Source organism: Oncorhynchus mykiss, chromosome 10 (genome assembly GCF_057628025.1).
Source record: "Oncorhynchus mykiss isolate SJ-2025 chromosome 10, ASM5762802v1, whole genome shotgun sequence".
NCBI lineage: Eukaryota > Metazoa > Chordata > Actinopteri > Salmoniformes > Salmonidae > Oncorhynchus > Oncorhynchus mykiss.
Genome location: NC_143031.1, coordinates 56,109,633 through 56,130,000, shown reverse-complemented (window position 1 = coordinate 56,130,000; position 20,368 = coordinate 56,109,633). Strand labels below are relative to the sequence as shown.

At 44.5% G+C, this 20,368-nt stretch overlaps 1 protein-coding gene and 1 long non-coding RNA gene across 9 annotated transcripts in view; one reads left to right on the top strand and one right to left on the bottom strand.

The window, feature by feature from the left end:
- trim2a (tripartite motif containing 2a) overlaps positions 1-20,368 on the bottom strand; it is a 69,829-nt gene that overhangs the window by 25,628 nt on the left and 23,833 nt on the right. For 6 of the 8 annotated variants that reach the window (XM_090187161.1, XM_036933393.2, XM_036933390.2 and 3 more), the window contains one exon: positions 526-707. In XM_090187161.1, coding sequence (XP_090043287.1) covers positions 526-662 — 137 coding nt within the window. In that variant the 5' untranslated portion in view covers positions 663-707. Of the gene's footprint in view, positions 1-525; positions 708-3,788; positions 4,108-20,368 lie in introns of those variants that run through there. The other 2 variants (XM_090187160.1, XM_036933391.2) reach the window with 2 other exon arrangements.
- On the top strand, positions 4,357-13,629 carry LOC110534316 (uncharacterized). Its single transcript, XR_002475105.3, has 3 exons — positions 4,357-4,438; positions 12,211-12,294; positions 12,497-13,629. It is a non-coding gene; the product is annotated as an uncharacterized LOC110534316 (long non-coding RNA).

Below are 20,368 nucleotides of genomic sequence, written 5' to 3'. Positions count from 1 at the left end.
GCTTGGGAAATCTTTTTGTATCCAAATCCAGCTTTACATTTATTAACAACAGTATCTCGGACCTGCCTGGTGTGTTCCTTGTTCTTCATGATGCTCTCTGCACTTTTAACGGACCTCTGAGACTATCACAGTGCAGGTGCATTTATACAGAGACTTGATTACACACAGGTGGATTGTATTTATCATCATTAGTCATTTAGATCAACATTGGATCATTCAGAGATCCTCACTGAACTTCTGGAGAGAGTTTGCTGCACTGAAAGTAAAGGGGCTGAATAATTTTGCACGGACAATTTTTCAGTTTTTGATTTGTTAAAAAAGTTTGAAATATCCAATAAATGTCGTTCCACTTCATGATTGTGTCCCACTTGTTGTTGATTCTTCACAAAAAAATACAGTTTTATATCTTTATGTTTGAAGCCTGAAATGTGGCAAAAGGTCGCAAAGTTCAAGGGGGCCGAATACTTTCGCAAGGCAATGTAGAACAAAAATGAGACAGGCAGCGTGCACACACACACACCTCACCTCTCACAGAAGGTATGGAGGCAGGGCAGCACTTTGGGGTTGTCGTAGCGGTCCAGGCATATGCTGCAGATCAGGAACTGCTTGTCGATCTGTCGCACCACAGGGCTGGGGATGCTACTGGAGCCTTCACTGGCCATCCTAATACTCTGTCATAAAGTTCCCTTTTCCTCTCACCCTGGACCCTAGAGAGAGACAGAGAGAGGAGGGTTAGAGGGTTAGAGGGGTTCACACACATACGCACGGATGCCCGTGTTAAAACTTCGACACAGAGGGTTTTGGAGGTATGCACACACACACACACACACACACACACACACACACACACACACACACACACAAAGGTAAAAGGAGGAGACACACATTGTCCCATCCTGCCCCTCACCGAGACAGGAAATGCCAAACACACAAATCTGTCACAGAAACAGCAAAACATCTCAACATAGTCCACATATCAGTATGTATATGAACAACAGAGGGTCCAAGTGTAGGATCTTAAATAATATTTCCCACAATATGGCCTATAAAGCTCAGGACATAACCATTTATTTAACTAGGCAAGTCAGTTAAGAACAAATTCTTATTTTCAATGACAGCCTAGGAACAGTGGGTTAACTGCCTGTTCAGGGGCAGAATGACAGATTTGTAACTTGCAACTTCGTAACTCGGGGATTTGAACTTGCAACCTTCCGGTTACTAGTCCAACACTCTAACCACTAGGCTACCCTGCCTCCCCATCACACACAATGGCATTATAATATTGTACTGCTTAGTAGTAGTCATCAACAAGTCTATGAAATAAAATCACCCTCAAAGAACATGGAATAAGACCTAAGAAGTTAACTGCTCACTCAATGACTTACATAAAACAAAAGCTTACAGATTGACAACTACGACCATCCAAAAGAAATGAGACTTTTGCGTAGACTTGGGCTAAATCACAGCAATTTCAAATGAGACACAGACGCTGTGGCTTTGGTTGCTTGGGGAACAGAGCTGAACCCCAGGAACTGGTCCCAGACCCATTTGTGCCACCTTACCAACTTTTGGCATTTCCATGCCAAAAGCACCAACAGATTTGGGACCAGGCAAACATGACCCATGGCTGGTAGGGGGGAAAAAAGACAGGTAAGGAGGTGAATCTCAGGCAATGGCACCAGCTGAATAGCAACAGTAGAGCCAACAACTGGGGACCAAGCAATTCTGGCTACGGATACTAGCCACAGAAGAGTAGAACGTCCCCGAAAAATAAGGAGAGAAAGAAAAAAAAGATCCACTGTGGTCAGTACCCCTCAAATGTCATCTGGCATCCCTACCCAGGATCAATAACTCAATTTGGGGCTTGGATGATCTCAAAATATATTTTTTTGCTATGGCTTCAGTGCTATGCTAGGTGGATGTTTCCAGAAAAAGCACTGAGTTATGAATATTTGATAACAAAGTGAAAGCAAAGCAGCGCATGTACAGTAGAAGCTTAGTGATGCCACTGAGGACAGAGTTGAGTGCTGATTGTACTGAGTACTGTACTGTGCTCTACTCACTGTACAGCGCTATCCAATCTTGTGAAACGTGTCTATGATTAGGTTAGAATTTGGTCCAGTCCGGTCCATCAACATCAAGGCCAGGGTGGTCTCAGTGTGAGCAAAGCATGTGTGTCAACTAGCTAGCTGTCTCAGGTTGTATTTAGGACAGGCAAAGAAACAGGACGCCTCTGCCGCTTGTAGAAAAAGGCCCTGAGGGAGACTTTCCCTCCCTCGCTGATATCTTGTACAGTATGTGCCAGAAAATAGCTTTACAGGAAAAAAGAAAACCGTTGTCATGGCTACCGGGATGGAGAAGAGGTCAGCCCCTTCACTTGGTTTAACCCTTTCCATATAGTTTACTTAAATCTTAAATGCTGACTACTCAACAGTACACAGCAGAAGTCCTTCATAGTATCTGTCGCTACCTTACCTAAGCTACAATATTTACATAACTTTGGTTGTGCGGCCCTTGAAGCTTAGTGGGTTTTAGCCAAGTGGTGGATTGAGATTTTTTTAAAAGCTAGATTTATCTGGAAAGCTTTGGTATTATGTCATTACACAGTCCTTTTCACTTCCTTGGTCAACTATGGGTTAAATCTCCACACGTGGGGGCTCGGGACCTTAAAGAGGATGACAATATGGTTCATGGTGTATTGAGATAACCCCGAAGATATATGACACCATAACACTCAAACAAAGAAAGAGATTCGCACACTCGTAATCAAATGCTTCCAACAATTTAATGGGGGTAAACCTAATAACCAATGTTTCGGCAACGCAGCGCCTCCTTCAGGGTTACATAATGAATGCTTGAACCAGGTTATGCAGGAATATTTTTGGGGTGTGCGTCAGCTTTTTTAAGCATAACACTCAATATCTCAAGGGAATCTAAAAAAAAAACACAGTATTGTTGATCAAATTTTTTACATTGAAAAATCAACCGGTACATGCAAACACAAACCCAGCACAACGAAAGCCTTGTCAATCAAATAGATGATTTGATGAACCACAATCCGGCTCCTTCCCTGATTTATCAATTCCATTAAACATCGCTGCATATCTAGGTGGATTTGCAGTGCATGAAAGATGATTATGAAACTGTTCCACAAATCCTGCTTTCAGACACAGACACAGCACAGACACAACAAGACTCAGACACAACGCAACAGACACAACGAAGACAACACCAAACACAGACAGAACACATACAAAACTCCTGTCATCTCACAAAGGGAGGTCTCGCCGTTACATCATCTTTATGTAAGGCAACATGAAATGCAACTAAAGAAATCCTGCTTGATTAATCCATCAATATGCTTCTAGCAGAGTGTCATAGGCAACAGATGACTGATGACAGATGACTGATGACAGATGACAAAAGGTAGATTTCTGTTAAAGATGTCAAATTATCTTGACCAATCAGAGAATCAGAGTGCAACTTACATGAGAAAACATAGATAGATATCTGTAGAAATCAGCATTAACAATGACCCTATTTGAAAATGCCTAATACTAATCAATCAAATCAATACACAAAACCATAAATCCATTACTCCAGCATATACAGTGCATCGCCCGAAAGTGCTGACATTGCTAAGACACTATATGAATCACTCTAAAATCCCTATCCCAAACACTCAGTCACAGCAATCAACAGGCGTCACCACTAAGCCGATATAGTAAGTGACACTGTCACCCACCCAGAGCTACCCGTGCCAACACAAGACCGTGCCATCTACCCACCGCGTTCTGTAGGAGCCCTACCATCGCCGAGTCATCCTTGGCTTAAAACACAGCGCATGCTTGTGCCCTCTAAAGACACTCCTGTCCAGGGAGCAGAGAAATTATGAGCTGCTTAAAGAGCTGCTAAGCTTGAAAAGAGATGACGACACATATCAAGAGCAGAGAGTTAGAGTGAGAGAGGAGGATTAATTGTGAGAGCCAACAGTGTAGACCTATGTCTGGACTCGTAGCCAATCAATCTCTTACATCCCTCCCTCCCTCCCTCCCTCCCACTGTCACTTTTCCTTTTTCCCCATCACCCTCTTTCTGTCTCCCTCTCTCTCCCCTCTGTTTTCCACTCACCCTATATATCCCTCCCTCTCCCCATCCCTCCCACCCTCCCGCTCTCTCAAGTTAATGCTGGCTCACTGCAGAAGAGCTGGCAAAGGATCCTGGGAAAGGGACGCAGTAGCGTCAGTAAGCAGCAGGGAGCGGATTGGCTGGCATCTTGAAGAGTGACCAATGAGACAGGGAAAAGCCAGCGTGGGTCAGCTCAGCAACCAATGAGGCAGAAGCTAACAGGATCAAAGGGAGCAGCAGTGTGCATGTATACCCATATTGCTGACTCACTGCACAGGCTGAGAGAGAGAGACAGGGAGATGGAGATAAAGGTAGGGAAAAAGAAAGGTGGGAGCAGGGATGAATGAACATTGATTAGGGCATGGGGAAGACAGGGAGATATTAAAGAAGAGAAAAATATATAGAAGAATAGAGAGAGACTACTGAGAGTGAACAAGACTAGAGCAGTGTTCCCCAAAACTCGGTCCCGGTGCACTTTTGTTTTTTTGCACCAGACGGCTGATTCAAATAACCAACAAATTATTAAGCTTTGAATCAGCTGTGTAACGCTAGGGCAAAAACTAAAACTTGCACCCCTTGGGGTCCTGAGGACCGATCAAAAAGGCAGCCTCAATAGCACATGCATGCACACACACACACACACACACACACACACACACACACACAAACACAACTACAGGCATACACAAATAAATAAAAACTCACCACAAACAGTGACTCATAGACACAGCCGGACATACACACACACACACACACGCAAATGTCAACTCTAAACAGCGACAGCGGGGAATTGAGGTAACAGCAACTCGGTAGGTAGTACTAGCATTAGAAATGACAAGACAATTCATCTGATCACAAACTAACTAAGATATGGCAAAGCCGCTGGCTTCTGTCTAGATAACATAGCCTATAACAGTTGACAGTTTAGAATGACAAAATATTCTGAGGGCATCCAGAAACATGACCGTATGCAAATGTGACAAAAATAACGTAGTCTTCATTCCCGAATTCAAGCCTTCTGCGTAGACTTGGGGCTGCATCCCAAATGGCATCCTATTCTCTATTATAGTCCCCAAGGTCCCTGTTCAAAAGGAGTGCACTATATAGAGAATAGGATGCCATTGGGGACACAAACTGGGTCGTGACACCACCCTCTCTGCTCTTGCGTAATGAAACGGCAGGTTTCATCTCACTCCCACTGTCGCCTCATTGAGCAGGTCCCTAAGTACTGTGATTAAAATGGGAAGTGGAATTCCACTAGCCTGGCCCTTGTCATACTAAGGAGTGGCATGATGGAACAAACAGACTGGTACTCAGGCTAGAATTTCCCTCTCATCTGTAGTTCAGATAGCAGGAAACCGATAGGGAGATAAAAACGGAGCCACAGGAGGAAGGGTGTAGATCGGGATTGAAGCCTGGTCTCCAGTGAGGAGGCATGTACTAGCCAGGAGTGTTATCCACTTGATCACAGCTCTGGATAGCACTGCATGATTACCAGGATGCTTGGGAGGCTAGTAGACATCTAGATAAATTAGAATCAGGTCATGTGGGCCTATGTGTGGATGGATGGACAGAGAGACTTGAAAGGCTTGAAAGTGAATTGCGTGAACTGCACCAATAAGGGCACAATTGCACAAGCATATATCCAATTCATTGCATGCAAAATTTTAAGTCGAGATGCAGCACAACAAGAAAGTCTCTTTTCCAAGGAGTGCAGACAGAAGATAAGTGTTTTGTCCAATACCATTATGCTGCTACACATTCTTATACCTTAATGCCTCCAAAAAACAGAGCATACGCAAAGCCAAAACAGGGTTGAAAAGAAAAACAATCCACTTAACAAGACTGTATTCAACGAAAGGATTCTCCTCTTTTATTGGGTCTGAATCAGAACTCACTCGACCAAACTTGACCCATAGCCACAGGCTCATAGTGTAGCATGCTGATGGCGAGTGTTCCAATCCAGTGCTTTACACACAAAAGCTCAGTCCCAAATGGTAACCTACTCCCTATATAGTGCAGTCCACTACTTTTGACCAGGGCCCATAGGGGTGTCATTTGGGACGCACACATTATCTGGCTTTCAAAGGAGTTCTTGCTGTTAATACTATACAACTCAGAATGAAGAGTCATCAACACATTAGTAACCGCGCCAAAATGCGCATGTGGAATGCCAAGAACGTGCACTGCAAAATAATGATGTTTTTCTGCAAGGATTTTTAGGATAGCTTGATATTGGCAATTCCATGGTAACGGAATTGCGTTGAGTCTCATATTTTTTTTACTTAAAATGTAAAACCAAACAAAAACATTGATTTCAAAGTTTAACAAACCATACAACTCTATGCACAAGGGTGACTTTTAACAATTTACACTGAACATTTTACAAAAACACATTTACTGGAAGAAATGTACAGAGGCAACATTTGGTAAGAGAATTTTGGTAAAATGTCCTTGAGTCCATGTCAAAAATATCTAAATGTTTTAAATATTTTTAAATATCTGCTCCGAATTAAGATTCTGCGATGTCGGCAGAAAGAATGGTATGTTAGCTATAACATGACACATTGACTTTGAAAAAAAATATATTTTGGTTATTGAACTATATTAACAGTGGATTTACACCCTGTAATGGAAATTCGGTAACAGAATTTGATCAAGGGAGTCAAGGGTGTCTCCGAAGTCGGTCCCTCTCCTTGTTCGGGCGACGTTCGCCGGTCAACGTCACCGGTCTTCTAGCCATCGCCGATCCACATTTCATTTTCCATTTGTCTTGTCTTCCCACATACCTGGTTTCAATCCCAGCAATGACATGTTGTGTACCTTGTGCACCTTATGTCTGGGGTGTTGTCCCATTATGATCATTGTGTTTTGTTCACGGTGATTTTTATCATTAAACTGCACCGTTGGAACACAGTCTTTGCTCTCCTGCGCCTGACTTCTCTACCGCCAGTACGCACGCCAATGCCGCGTGGAGAGAGGGAGATGCGGCGTTGGACCAGTTTGAGGAGTTCACCAGCCGACCACTCGCCCAAGGGTAGAGCGGCAGGTGAGCGCCTCTAACATCTGAGGCAGGGGGACGAGGAGCGCCCAGGAGTTCGCCCTGGAGTTTCGGCACCTGGCTTCCGGCGCAGGATGGAACGACAGGGCCCTGATCGACCAGTATTGTTGAAGTCTGCGCGAGGACGTCCATCGGGAGTTGGCCTGCAGAGACACCACCTTCAAGTTCGACAAGCTGGTGGACCTGTCCATCCGGCTGGATAACCTGCTGGCTACCCGCAGACATTCAGATCAGGGTCTGTTGGTTCCATCCCCTCGCACCCCCTCTACAATACCCATGGAGCTGGGAGGGGCGGTGCGCAGGGAGTTCCACCATCTGCACCATCTGTGGCCGCAGAGGTCACACTGCCTGTCAGTGCCGAGGCAGCAGGCAGGGCGCTCTGGTGCCACCCCAAGGTGAGCCGGTACCATTCTGACCCAGAGCCCTCTGTTGCACATATGTTTGTGTATGTCACTTTCCCTGAGTTTCCCCTGCATTCCCAGCATAAGGCGCTCGTCGATTCAGGGGAGGCTGGGAATTTTATAGATAAATCATTCGCCCATAGTTTAGGGATCCCCATTGTTCCCGTGGCTGTACCCTTCCCCGTTCACGCCTTAGATAGTTGACCATTAGGGTCAGGGTTGACCAGGGAGGCCACCGCTCCTGTTGGGCAAGGTGACGCAGGGGGGTCACAAGGAGAGAATTAGTATTTTCCTTATTGACTCTCCTGCATTTCCCGTGGTGCTAGGCCTACCCTGGTTAGTATGTCATGACCCCACTGTTTCTTGGCCACAGAGGGCTCTCGCGGGCTGGTCGCGAGAGTGCTCGGGGAGGTGTTTAGGGGTTTCCGTTGGTGCTACTACAGTGGAAAGTCAATACCACCTTAGGGAACTATGAGTACCTTGTCATGCCGTACGGGTTGATGAATGCACCAACAGTCTTCCAGGCCTTAGTAGACGAGATTCAGGGACCTGCTCAGGCAGGGTGTAGTGGTGTATATTGATGACATTCTGATATACTCCGCTACACGTGCCGAGCATGTGTCCCTGGTGCGCAGGGTGCTTGGTCGCCTGTTGGAGCATGACTGTACGTCAAGGCTGAGAAGTGCCTGTTCTTTCAGTAGTCCGTCTCTTTCCTAGGGTACCGCATTTCCACCTCAGGGGTGGAGATGGAGAGTGACCGCATTTCAGCCGTGTGTAATTGGCCGACTCCCACCATGGTAAAGGAGGTGCAGCGGTTCTTAGGGTTTGCCAACTACTACCGGTGGTTTAGCCGGGGTTTTGGTCAGGTAGCGGCTCCCATTACCTCACTGCTGAAGGGGGGCCCGGTGCGTTTACAGTGGTCGGCTGAGGCGGACAGGGCTTTTGGTCACCTAAGGGCTCTGTTTACCTCGGCTCTCGTGCTGGCCCATCCGGAACCCTCTTTGGCGTTCATAGTGGAGGTGGACGCGTACGAGGCTGGGATAGGAGCTGTACTCTCTCAGCGCTCGGGTACGCCACCGAAGCTCCGCCTCTGTGCCTTCTTCTCGAAGAAGCTCAGCGGAGCGAAACTATGATGTGGGGGACTGGGAGCTGTTGGCTGTCGTCAAGGCTTTGAAGGCATGGAGACATTGGCTTGAGGGGGCTAAACACCCTTTTCACATCTGGACTGACCACCGCAATCTGGAGTACATCCAGGCAGCGAGGAGATTGAACCTCGCCAGGCAAGGTGGGCCATGTTTTTCACCCGTTTTGTGTTTACCCTTTCCTACAGACCAGGCTCCCAGAACATGAAGGCAGACGCATTGTCCCGGCTGTATGACACAGAGGAGCAGCCCATGGAACCCACTCCCATACTCCCCGCCTCCTGCCTGGTGGCACCGGTAGTATGGGAGCTGGACGCGGACATTGAGCAGGTGTTAAATGCAGACCCCGCTCCCGTCCAGTGTCCCGCTGGGCGTCTGTACGTCCCGTCTGCTGTTCGTGACCGGTTAATCTATTGGGCCCACACGTCACCCTCTGGTCATCCTGGGATCGGTTGGACAGTGCGCTGTTTGAGCGGGAGGTACTGGTGGCCTACCTTGGCTAAGGATGTGAGGGTTTATGTTTCCTCCTGCTCGGTGTGCGCCCAGTGTAAGGCTCCTAGACACCTGCCCAGAGGGAAGCTACACTCCTTACCCGTTCCACAACAGCCTTGGTCGCACCTGTCTGTGGATTTTCTAACCGATCTCAACCTCTCACAGGGTAACACCGATATCCTGGTCGCTGTGGATCGGTTCTCGAAGTCCTGTCGTCTCCTCCCTCTGCTCGGTTTCCCTACGGCCCTACAGACTGCGGAGGCCTTGTTTACGCACGTCTTTCGGCACTACGGGGTGCCTGAGAATATCATGTCTGATCGAGGTCCCCAATTCACGTCTAGGGTCTGGAAGGCGTTCATGGAACGTCTGGGGGACTGGATCAGCCTTACTTCAGGGTTTCACCCCGAGAGTAATGGGCAGGTGGAGAGAGAGTAAACAGGATGTGGGCAGGTTTCTGCATTCCTATTGCCAGGGGGGAGCGGCCGGGGAAGTGGGCGGCGTTTGTGCCCTGGCCGAGATGGCACAGAACTCGCTTCGCCACTCCTCCAGGTTTACCTTTACTTGTTACTTCTGTGAACTTTCATTATCCTCCCTCCTCATGAGGGAAAGAAAATATCTTAAAGATATGTGGATTTTTGGTGACAGAATTGAGGCACAAAGCAATGTTTCTTAAATGTACAGAAGGCTGTATCCAAAACAAAATATAAAAAAAGTGTTGATATTAGTTGCCAAGGGTTTTTTTACCTTAAAATTTTGTTTTGATGCATTTCTAATACCTTTTAAGACTTTTTCTGGTAGAGATTTTCTAAGACTCCCTTTCCAGAAGTCAAAAGCCTTTGCTTATTCCTAAAAAAATATATTATAAAAAAATGGTTGAAATATGCCTTAATTTTTCGAAAATATAGACACCCAACAGCAAGATTTAACTTGGGGTCTTTTGTTTAGACATGTAACATTAACGTCAGCTAGCTAAACAATGAACTATAAACCCAATCCATAGAGTACTAGCAATACAAACTGATTGTCATAGCTAGCTAAAGTTAACCAAATAGGTTCAATGTTAGCTAGCAAGCCAGCTATCAAACTTCAGCTAGCTAGCTAACAGCAAGCTTTAACCTCCAATGAAAACAGCTTTCTGACAAAATTAGAAACGTATAATATCTGAAACTGTAGCCATGTACATTTACATGGATGAAAGCTTCATGGCAGACTGCAAACCCTTTCATAAAATAAGACGTCCTGTGTCGTTTCTGTTTAGTTTGCACAGCCTGCTTGGCTCGTTGTGTCAAGTCACTCTGGTTCACACTGACCGTGTGCAATGCCATAAGAATCATCAGATCTTTCTCCCTCTCTGTCACGGATGCCATGGTTGCCCTCATTTTGAAGATGCAATCCGGAAACAAGTGTTTTATACAACAGCCTTCTGTGTTCTCTTTTCGACTCCTTATGCATTTGCAATCAAACGGCAGAATTATATTAATCTCCTTATCATATTCTGCTTCTACTAGACATTCCACTGATTTCAAAACTCGGTCAACTTCTTCCGTGACAACACTGCTGATTGCCGTTTCTTCCCCATCACTGTCATCAGAAGACTCTACACGGTCTTCTTCAATGAAAATGTTTTTTACCTAAATCAGGGATTTCCTCATCGTCTGATTCATTTTCATAGTCAGAGAGAGTCAGCATGGCACGATCGTTCTCCAGAAAGTAATCCATCACAACTTTTCCCCACTGACCTTTGAGAGCCTGATAAATTCAGGGCAGCAATGTTATTGAGAGCAGTAGCAACATATTTGCAGTTCTCCATTGCTAATGTTATATCTTTTGAAAAAAACTGCAGTAGAAAGGATTATCTACGCATAACGAGCATCTCATTTTATAGACAAGATGCTACATTGCAGACCAATCTGAAACTCATCTCTCGGCATGTCCAGCCCACTCATCATCTCAGCCATTCACGGCTAGCGGGAAGGTTTCTACGTTTTTCTTTGGCTAAACCTTTGGCTTGTAATTTAAAAACTGTATTCGTATTTACAGATGGCATAAAAGCTTGTTATTAAGGCACATGAAAGCTCACATATCGAGAAGGCATTTCTGCCAAAAAACGCATTTTGATCAAAACAAATGTTTTACGTTCAAACGGCTCTCCTGTGAAGTCATGACTTGCGACATACCTAGTTTCCTGATACCGGTCACAATTTGACATGCTCCTATGAACTTCACGTTGGTACAATTTGACATGCCACGTTTTACACGGAAATGACCATTTCTAGTTTGAGCCTTGTTTGAGTTCCAAAGAAGATCAAAAGAAAGAAATGTCTCTACAGTAATTCATTTTAAAATGGTGGATACACCCCAAGGTTGCCTCTCAAAATGGCACGCTATTCTGTATATAGTGCACTACTTTTGACCAGTGCCCATAAAGTGCCTTTTGGGATGCAAAACAAAACAATGACCAAACCAACAAAACTGATGAAACTACAGTTAAACAAATATATTATTGGTGCAATTTAATCACAGGAGGCAAAGCATAACAAGCGTCAACAGCTATATCGTTTATAATAATTACCATAACTAGTGGGAAATTAATTGTAGTGTGTAATTTCAGGCCACTGATTCAGAATTTCACACTACACGAATCAAATCATAATGACTCTTACCGAGGGGGGAAAGAACACAAAGCAGATGATAAGATTTCAATAATAACTTATTAGCAGCATGAAACTAAATCTAATCAAGAGAATATGGCCAGTTAGTATATCAGCAAACAACATTTTAGCCAATAGCAGAAGGGCTTATGGATATATGTTTTCATTGTTAGTGCAATCAAATTGTGTCATTGGTCTGTGTGCATCTGCTAGGAGATAGGGCTGCTACGGAATAAACTAGTTCTGTGAAACCACAACAGAGTGAGGAGAACCAGAGACTACAGAGAGATCACAGACTAGATACTAGTCTCTTACTGAGATTTTTTTTTTAAACAGATCAGAGGGGTTGTGGAGGAGGAGGTGAGGACGCTGGAAAGGGGATGTAGGAGGATTGGCTTGGATATAACAGGAACATGGACGGTAATTCCCAATCATTACGTTTGTGTACATGTGCATCCATGCTTGTGCACCCACACCACCCAGTCAGTCCATTTCACCATTCCAGCTGTGAGCTCTGTCTGTGTGTGTGTGTGTGTGTGTGTGTGTGTGTGTGTGTGTGTGTGTATATATGTGTGCGTGCGTGCGTGCATCTTTAAAATGTGTCCACCCTCTCCTCTTCCAGACGCCAGATTGAGGATTACTTCAACCCATTCAGAGGGAGGTCTGCATGACGTTTGGCATCTGTAGACTCCCCCATCCCTTCACCCCACCCCCCTGGACACAAAGACACTGGGCTGAAAAGAACACTCGCTAAAAAAAAGAAAACTGGTGTTTTTGCCTCTCAGAGCAAGGTTATGTGATACAGTAGGCTTATGCCAACTCTCAACCTCTCAAAATTAACACACCCAGTTCAGTTACATTACTAATACTGCAAATATAGGCCAAAACCCTGTTTGAATAGTTTATAAAGTCTACATTTTTTCCTTGCTTCAAATAATATCAGATCTGACATGATTGGAAAAATGTGAAAGCCGCTTACTAGAAACTCCAGTTTCAATCTATCCAATCTTGTTTGACCTATTTTTTTTTACAGTCTATGTGTTTGACCCACAATACATAAAGGGAAGAGAAGAAGAAGTATTGGACCACAGCCCAAACTCCAATATCAAATTCATCAATAATATATACCACTCACCAGTCTCAATGGAAAGCAGTGTCGGTGTGCAGCCCTGTCTCGCCTCTCTAAGTTTTGGCCAATAATGTCAATACTCCACTCAGCTCTGCTACCCTTTCCATCCCACAGCTCTTTCCAGAGCACTGACCTCAGCTGTTTCCCCCTATGCTCCCTATCTCTCTCCATCTCTCTATGGGAACAACACAAACTGCCTTGTCACGCCATCACAACGGTGACGCCGGCCAAATTTTCTAAACGTAAACCAGAGCGTGAGAGGGACACAAACACACAGTCACACACACACACACACACACACACACACACGTGACCAAAAGGGACACAACAGGTTAGAGCAGGGGGCCCAACGCTCCATAATGAAATCACTAGTAGCATTAGCAGCATGCTAACACATCAGCTAACTGTCTGAGACTGTAGACAGACACAGGGCTTGTTTTCAGTGAGTGGAGGGATTCATTTCAGAACTGTAGAGAGTGTGTGTTAGGAGAGTTCCAAAGGGGAATCCTAACAGGTTTTTATTGCTGCATTGCTTGCTGTTTGGGGTTTTAGGCTGGGTTTCTGTACAGCACTTTGAGATATCAGCTGATGTACGAAGGGCTATATAAATACATTTGATTTGATTTGGTTTATTAGCCGTGCCAAATTCTGAACACACATACAAACACGCATGCACAGAACACGCACATACACTTCACCTGGCTGGGATACATATTATCAATGGCTAGACTGGCCACACAAACAAGGAACATAAATGCTGTGCACTTTGTTACCGAGCAACGACCGGAGTAAAAGGGCTTTGAAATCACCATAATAACAAAGGACATTGTGGACTTAATGACTGACATTAAAGTCCTCCCATCATACGGTGTGCATCCCAAATGACACCCTATTCCCTATATAGTGCAATACTTTTAACCAGGGCACATAGGGTCAAAAGTAGTGCAACCATATGAAATAGGGTGCCATTTGGGACGCAGATATATAGTGTGGGATGAAATAACAGCAATTTCTGTGAGTATTCATTTGATTTAAGATGAGTCTTCATTAACTGGGGAATACAAGTCTTGTTCAAATGAAGGGCAACAAAGCTAAATTATAGCATTCGTCTAAAATTAAATGGACGATGAAAATACATCAATCCTGAAACATCGGCACGGTTGTAGATCAACAACTAGCACAAAGCACTTATCATTTAGATGAATTGGACAGTATACACAACTAGAAATGACCTACCATTAACAGGAGATCACTTATCAGAGCAATTAGAGCATACAAATCTAACCAACATTGCAGGTATTTTTTATTTAATTATTCTAGCCAGTTAACATTTAGGCAGTTTGTGAGGCAGACATCAAAGATACAATCTGATTGAGGCATCTACCACTATTATCAGTGACTATAGAATCCATAGTGCTGAATACCATACAGTTGAAGTCGGAAGTTTAATACCAAATACATTTAAACTCAGTTTTTCACAATTCCTGAAATTTAATCCTCATAAAAAATCCCTGTGTCAGTTAGGATCATCACTTTATTTTAAGAATGTGAGATGTCAGAATAATAGTATAGAGAATTATTTATTTCAGCTTTTATTTCTTTCATCACATTCCCTGTGGGTCAGAAATGTACATATACTCAATTGGTATTTGGTAGCATTGCCTTTAAATTGTTTATCTTGGGCCAATCGTTTCAGGTAGCCTTCGACAAGCTTACCACAAAAAGTTGGGTGAATTTTGGCCCATCCCTCCTGACAGAGCTGGTGTAACTGAGTCAGGTTTGTAGGCCTCCTTGCTCGCACACGCTTTTTCAGTTCTGCCCACAAATTTTCTATAGGACTGAGATCAGGGCTTTGTGATGGCCACTCCAATACCTTGACTTTGTTGTCCTTAAGCCATTTTGCCACAACTTTGGAAGTATGCTTGGGTCATTGTCCGCCTGGAAGACCAATTGCGACCAAGCTTTAACTTCCTGACTGATGTCTTGAGATGTTGCTTCAATATATCCACAGAATTTTCCTACCTCATGATGCCATCTATTTTATGAAGTGCATCAGTCCCCCCTGCAGCAAAGCACCCACACCCCCACATGATGCTGCCACCCCAGTGCTTCACGATTGGGATGGTGTTCTTCAGCTTGCAATCCTCACCCATTTTCCTCCCAACATATTGATGGTCATTATGGCCAAACAGTTCGATTTTTTTTCATCAGACCAGAGGACATTTCTCCAAAAGGTACGATCTGTGTCCCCATCTGCAGTTGCAAACCGTAGTCTGGCTTTTTTTTAATGGCGGTTTTGGAGTAGTGGCTTCTTCCTTGCTGAGCGGCCTTTCAGGTTATGTCGATGTAGGACTCGTTGTACTGTGGATATAGATACTTTTGTACCTGTTTCCCCCAGCATCTTCACAAGGTCCTTTGCTGTTGTTCTGGGATTGATTTGCATTTTTCACACCAAAGTACATTCATCTCCAGCAGACAGAACGCGTCTTCTTCCTGAGCGGTATGACGGCTGCGTGGTCCCATGGTGTTTAAACTTGCGTACTATTGTTTGTACAGATGAACATGGTACCTTCAGGCTTTTGGAAATTTCTCCCAAGGATGAACCAGACGTGTGGAGGTCTCTTTTGAGTTCCCCATGATGTCAAGCAAAGAGGCACTGAGTTTGAAGGTAGGCCTTGAAATACATCCACAGGTACACCTCCAATTGACTTAAATTATGTCAATTAGCCTATCAGAAGCCACAACATCGTTTTTTGGAATTTTCCAAGCTGTTTAAAGGCACAGTCAAGTTAGTGTATGTAAACTTCTGACCCACTGGAATTGTGATACAGTGAATTATAAGTGAAATAATCTGTCTGTAAACAATTGTTTGAAAAATTACCTGTGTCATGCACAAAGTAGATGTCCTAACCGACTTGCCAAACTATAGTTTGTTAACAAGAAACTTGTGGAGTGGTTGAAAAACGAGTTTTAATGACTCCAACCTATGTGTATGTTAACTTCAGTCTTCAACTGTACGTAATTAATCCATAAAAGGGGCAATCTGCAGTTGCTACATCAAATGTTTTATTTTTTATGTAATGATATGTACCCATTGATTCTTGAAGAATACAACTTAATATATACAGTGCCATCGGAAAGTATGCAGACCCCTTGACTTTTTCCACATTTTGTTACGTTACAGCCTTACATGCTGACCAGACAGGACACGTCGTGTGTGCGAGCGTTGTAAAACAAATGTAGAAATCCATGTTATTCAATTATTGCACCCACACTGCTCAAGCGCGCCAATGAGTGTCTGCGATGCCAAGGACAAAAATTAAGTCATTCCTATTTCTGACACAGATAGCGCTGCAAGTCCTGCCTCTCCCATCTCCTCATTGGTTTATAGAAGCAGGTACCCACGTGCCATCTCCTCATTGGTTATACCCATGTGGGGGATTGAAAGATGAACTGTTTTGCTGGTTGTCGTGGTAATACTATGAAAGTTTAGATGCCAATCACCATATAACTTCAAAGATGAAAAAGCCTGGGAGGAGAGATGACTAGAAACAATTCGGTTGACCGTTTTATGTGTGGATTAATTGTTGGAGTAGAGAACCTTGTGCATTTCAGGTAAAATTACAACTCAATGTGTATATCCCAGGACAAATTAGCTAGCAACAGCAAGCTAGCTAAATAGGACAAATTAGCAAGTGCAAGCTAAATTGCCATAAATGTTTAATGCTTTTCGACCTGTCCCCAAATTAATGTCATTGGTTCAGAGTTTGTTTTGATATTTTAACCTGCGTGTCATGATCGTGTTTGGTGTAGGGGGACAAAATACATTTATGCACGATGCCTCAAGTGCGCAGCCAGTTTGGGTTCCGTTTTATTCTAAAGTTGAAAAAAAAAACAATCTTCAGTAATCTACACACAATACTGAACGATAACAAAGAAAAATAGCTTCTTTTTTTTTTTACATTATTACATAAGTACTCAGACCATTTGCTATGAGAAATTGAAATTGAGCTCAGGTGCATCCAATTTCCATTGATCATCCTTGAGATGTTTGTACAACTTGATTAGAGTCCACCTGTGGTAAATCAATTGATTGGACATGATTTGGAAAGGCACACACGTCTATATAAGGTCCCACAGTTGACAGACGAGGTCGAAGGAATTGTCCGTAGAGCTCCAAGACATTTTGTCGAGGCACAGATCTGGGGAAGTGTACCAAAACATTTCTGCAAAATTGAAGGTCCCCAAGAACACAGTGGCGTCCATCATTCTTAAATGGAAGAAGTTTGAACCACCAAGACTCAGCCCAACTGCGCAATTGGGGGAGAAAGGCCTTGGTCAGGGAGGTGACCAGGAACCTGATGGTCACTCTGACAGAGCTCCAGAGTTCCTCTGTGGAGATAGGAGAACCTTCCAGAAGGACAACCATCTCTGCAGCAGTCCATCAATGAGGCCTTTATGGTAGAGTGGCCAGACGGAAGCAACTACTCAGTAAAAAGGCACATGACAGCCCGCTTGGACTTTGTCAAAAGGCACCTAAAGACTCTGACCATGAGAAACAAGATTTTCTGGTCTGATGAAACCAAGATTAAACTCTTTGGCCTGAATGCCAAGTGTCTGGAGGAAACCTGGCACCATCCCTACGGTGAAGCATGGCAGTGGCAGCATTATAATGTGATGCTGTTTTTCAGGGGCAGGGAAATTAGTAAGGATCGAGGCAAAGATGAACGGAGCAAAGTACAGAGAGATCTTTGATGAAAACCTGCTCCAGAACGCTCAGGTCCTCAGACTGGGGCGACGGTTGACCTTTCAACAGGACAACGACCTTAAGCACACAGCCGAGACAACACAGGAGTGGCTTTGGGACAAGTCTTTGAATGTCCTGGAGTGGCCCACCCAGAGCCCAGACTTGAACCCAATCGAACATCTCTGGAGAGACTTGAAAATAGCGGGGCAGTGACGCCCCCCAACCAACCTGAACGAGCTTGAGATGATCTGCAGGGAATAGGAGAAACTCCTACAGGTGTTCCAAGCTTGTAGCATCATACCCAAGAAGAATCAATGTTGTAATCACTGCCAAAAGGTGCTTCAAGAAAGTACTGAGTAAAGGGTATGAATAATAATACACACACACACACACACACACACACACACACACACACACACACACACACACACACACAAAAGTTTGGGGTCACTTAGAAATGTCCTTGGATTTTAAAGGAAAGCAATTTTTTTGTCCATTAAAATAACATAAAATTTATCAGAAATACAGTGTTGTAACGGGGTGAGTGACCCGCACCTAAGATACTGGAGTGGGCCAGCTCTCTGAGGAGAGACACATGGAACGAGGGGTTAATACTAACCTCGTTCAGTCTCCTCAGGACTTTAAATGGCCCCACATAGGCACCGGAGTGGTGGTGCTGGGAGATGGAACCCCTGGCAGCGTGCCACCATCCCATCAAACTCCTTGGGAAGGGCGAGACCCATCCCACTGGGACCGGGTGCAGGGGAGGCGAGTAGTGGAGACCCCTGTTGTGCTGGTGGGGGCTCTGGAGGGACTCCCTGTGTCTCCCAGCGGTCCATAGTCTGGACGACACGGTACATGACAGCGCCGAGATGGTGAGGCATCGTGTTCCTGGACGCGCTCCTCTATCTCCACAACGGGGGCACCCGCTACTGCTGACTCCATTGATAGGAGTGGAATTCTGTAACGGGGTGTGTGACTGGTTGCCGGGAAGTCAGGCGCAGGAGAGCAGAGATGGGTGATAACAGGAGAACTTTAACATACACCCTGGCCCAAAGGCACAGGCAAGTCAGCACAAAGCACAACCACGGTAACATAAACCGGATTAAACAAAACAAACAAACCTAGCACAAGCCAGCCTGTAGCGTAACACCCTACACAAAGAACAATTCCACACACAGACATGAAGGAAACAGAGGGTAATATGCATATAGTCTGATGAGGGAATGTGAACCAGGTGTGAGGGAAAACAAGACAACAAATGGAAAATGAAAGGTGGAGCGGCGATGGCTAGAAGACCGATGAGGTCGACCGCCGAACTCCGCCCGAACAAGTCGTGACAAGTGTAGACATTGTTAATGTTGTAAATTACTATTGTAGCTGGAAACGGCAGATTTTTTATGGAATATCTACATAGGCGTAGAGAGGCCCATTATCAGCAACCATCACACCTGTGTTCTAATGGCACGTTGTGTTAGCTAATCCAAGTTTATAATTTTAAAAGGCTAATTGATCATTATAAAACCCTTTTAGCACACCTGAAAACTGTTGTCCTGGTTAAAGAAGCAATACAACTGTCCTTCTTTAGACTAGTTGAGTATCTGGAGCATCAGAATTTGTGGGTTCGATTACAGGCTCAAAATGGCCAAAAACAAAGCACTTTCTTCTGAAACTCATCAGTCTATTCTTGTTCTGAGAAATGAAGGCTATTCCATGCGAGAAATGACCAAGAAACTGAAGATCTTTTACAACGCTGTGTACTACTCCCTTCACAAGACAGCGCAGACGGTCTCTAACTAGAGTAGAAAGAGAGGTGCACAACTGAGCAAGAGGACAAATACATTAGTGTCTAGGTTTGAGAAACCCGCAAAACACCAGTCTCAACGTCAACAGTGAAGAGGTGACTCTGGGATGCTGGCCTTTTAGGCAGAGTTGCAAAGAAAAAGCCATATCTCAGACTGGCCAATAAAAATAAAATATTAAGATGGGCAAAAGAACACAGACACTGGACAGAGGAACTTTGCCTAGAAGGTCAGCATCCTGGAGTCGGCGCTTCACTGTTGACCTTGAGACTGATATTTTGTGGGTACTATTTAATGAAGCTGCCAGTTGAGGACTTGAGGCGTCTGTTTAAAAAGGGACAATCAACTGCTAATTGTCCCTTTATAATCTATTATGTTGAAATTGTTGCTTAATTGTCAGGATAATCCTCATCTTGGCTATCTATACCGCAGTGTTTTCATCTCAGTCTCTCTTTGTTGAGAGGGATTTGTCGGTTCAATGTGTTTGTTGGAAAGGGTGCGTTAAGTCCCCCACCCCCACTCTGTGCGTGGACACACACAAATCTAAAGCATCCACTGGGCCCACGCAGTAGGGATGGGATGATGAGAGATCATGGAGATATCGGGAGGGAAAGGGGGATGGTACAGATCTCTCTCATCCTCCCACCCACAAGTATATTAAGACCATCTCCCACCCACAGCTATAGATAGAGGCTTTGGTCATTGCGGTTTAAACCAAAAGGCATCCTGATGCTGTTAGATGTTGTTACATAATGCCATGGCAGCCATGTTTGTGCCTGCTGGGCAATATTGACCCCTAGCAGTTCAGGGAATGTT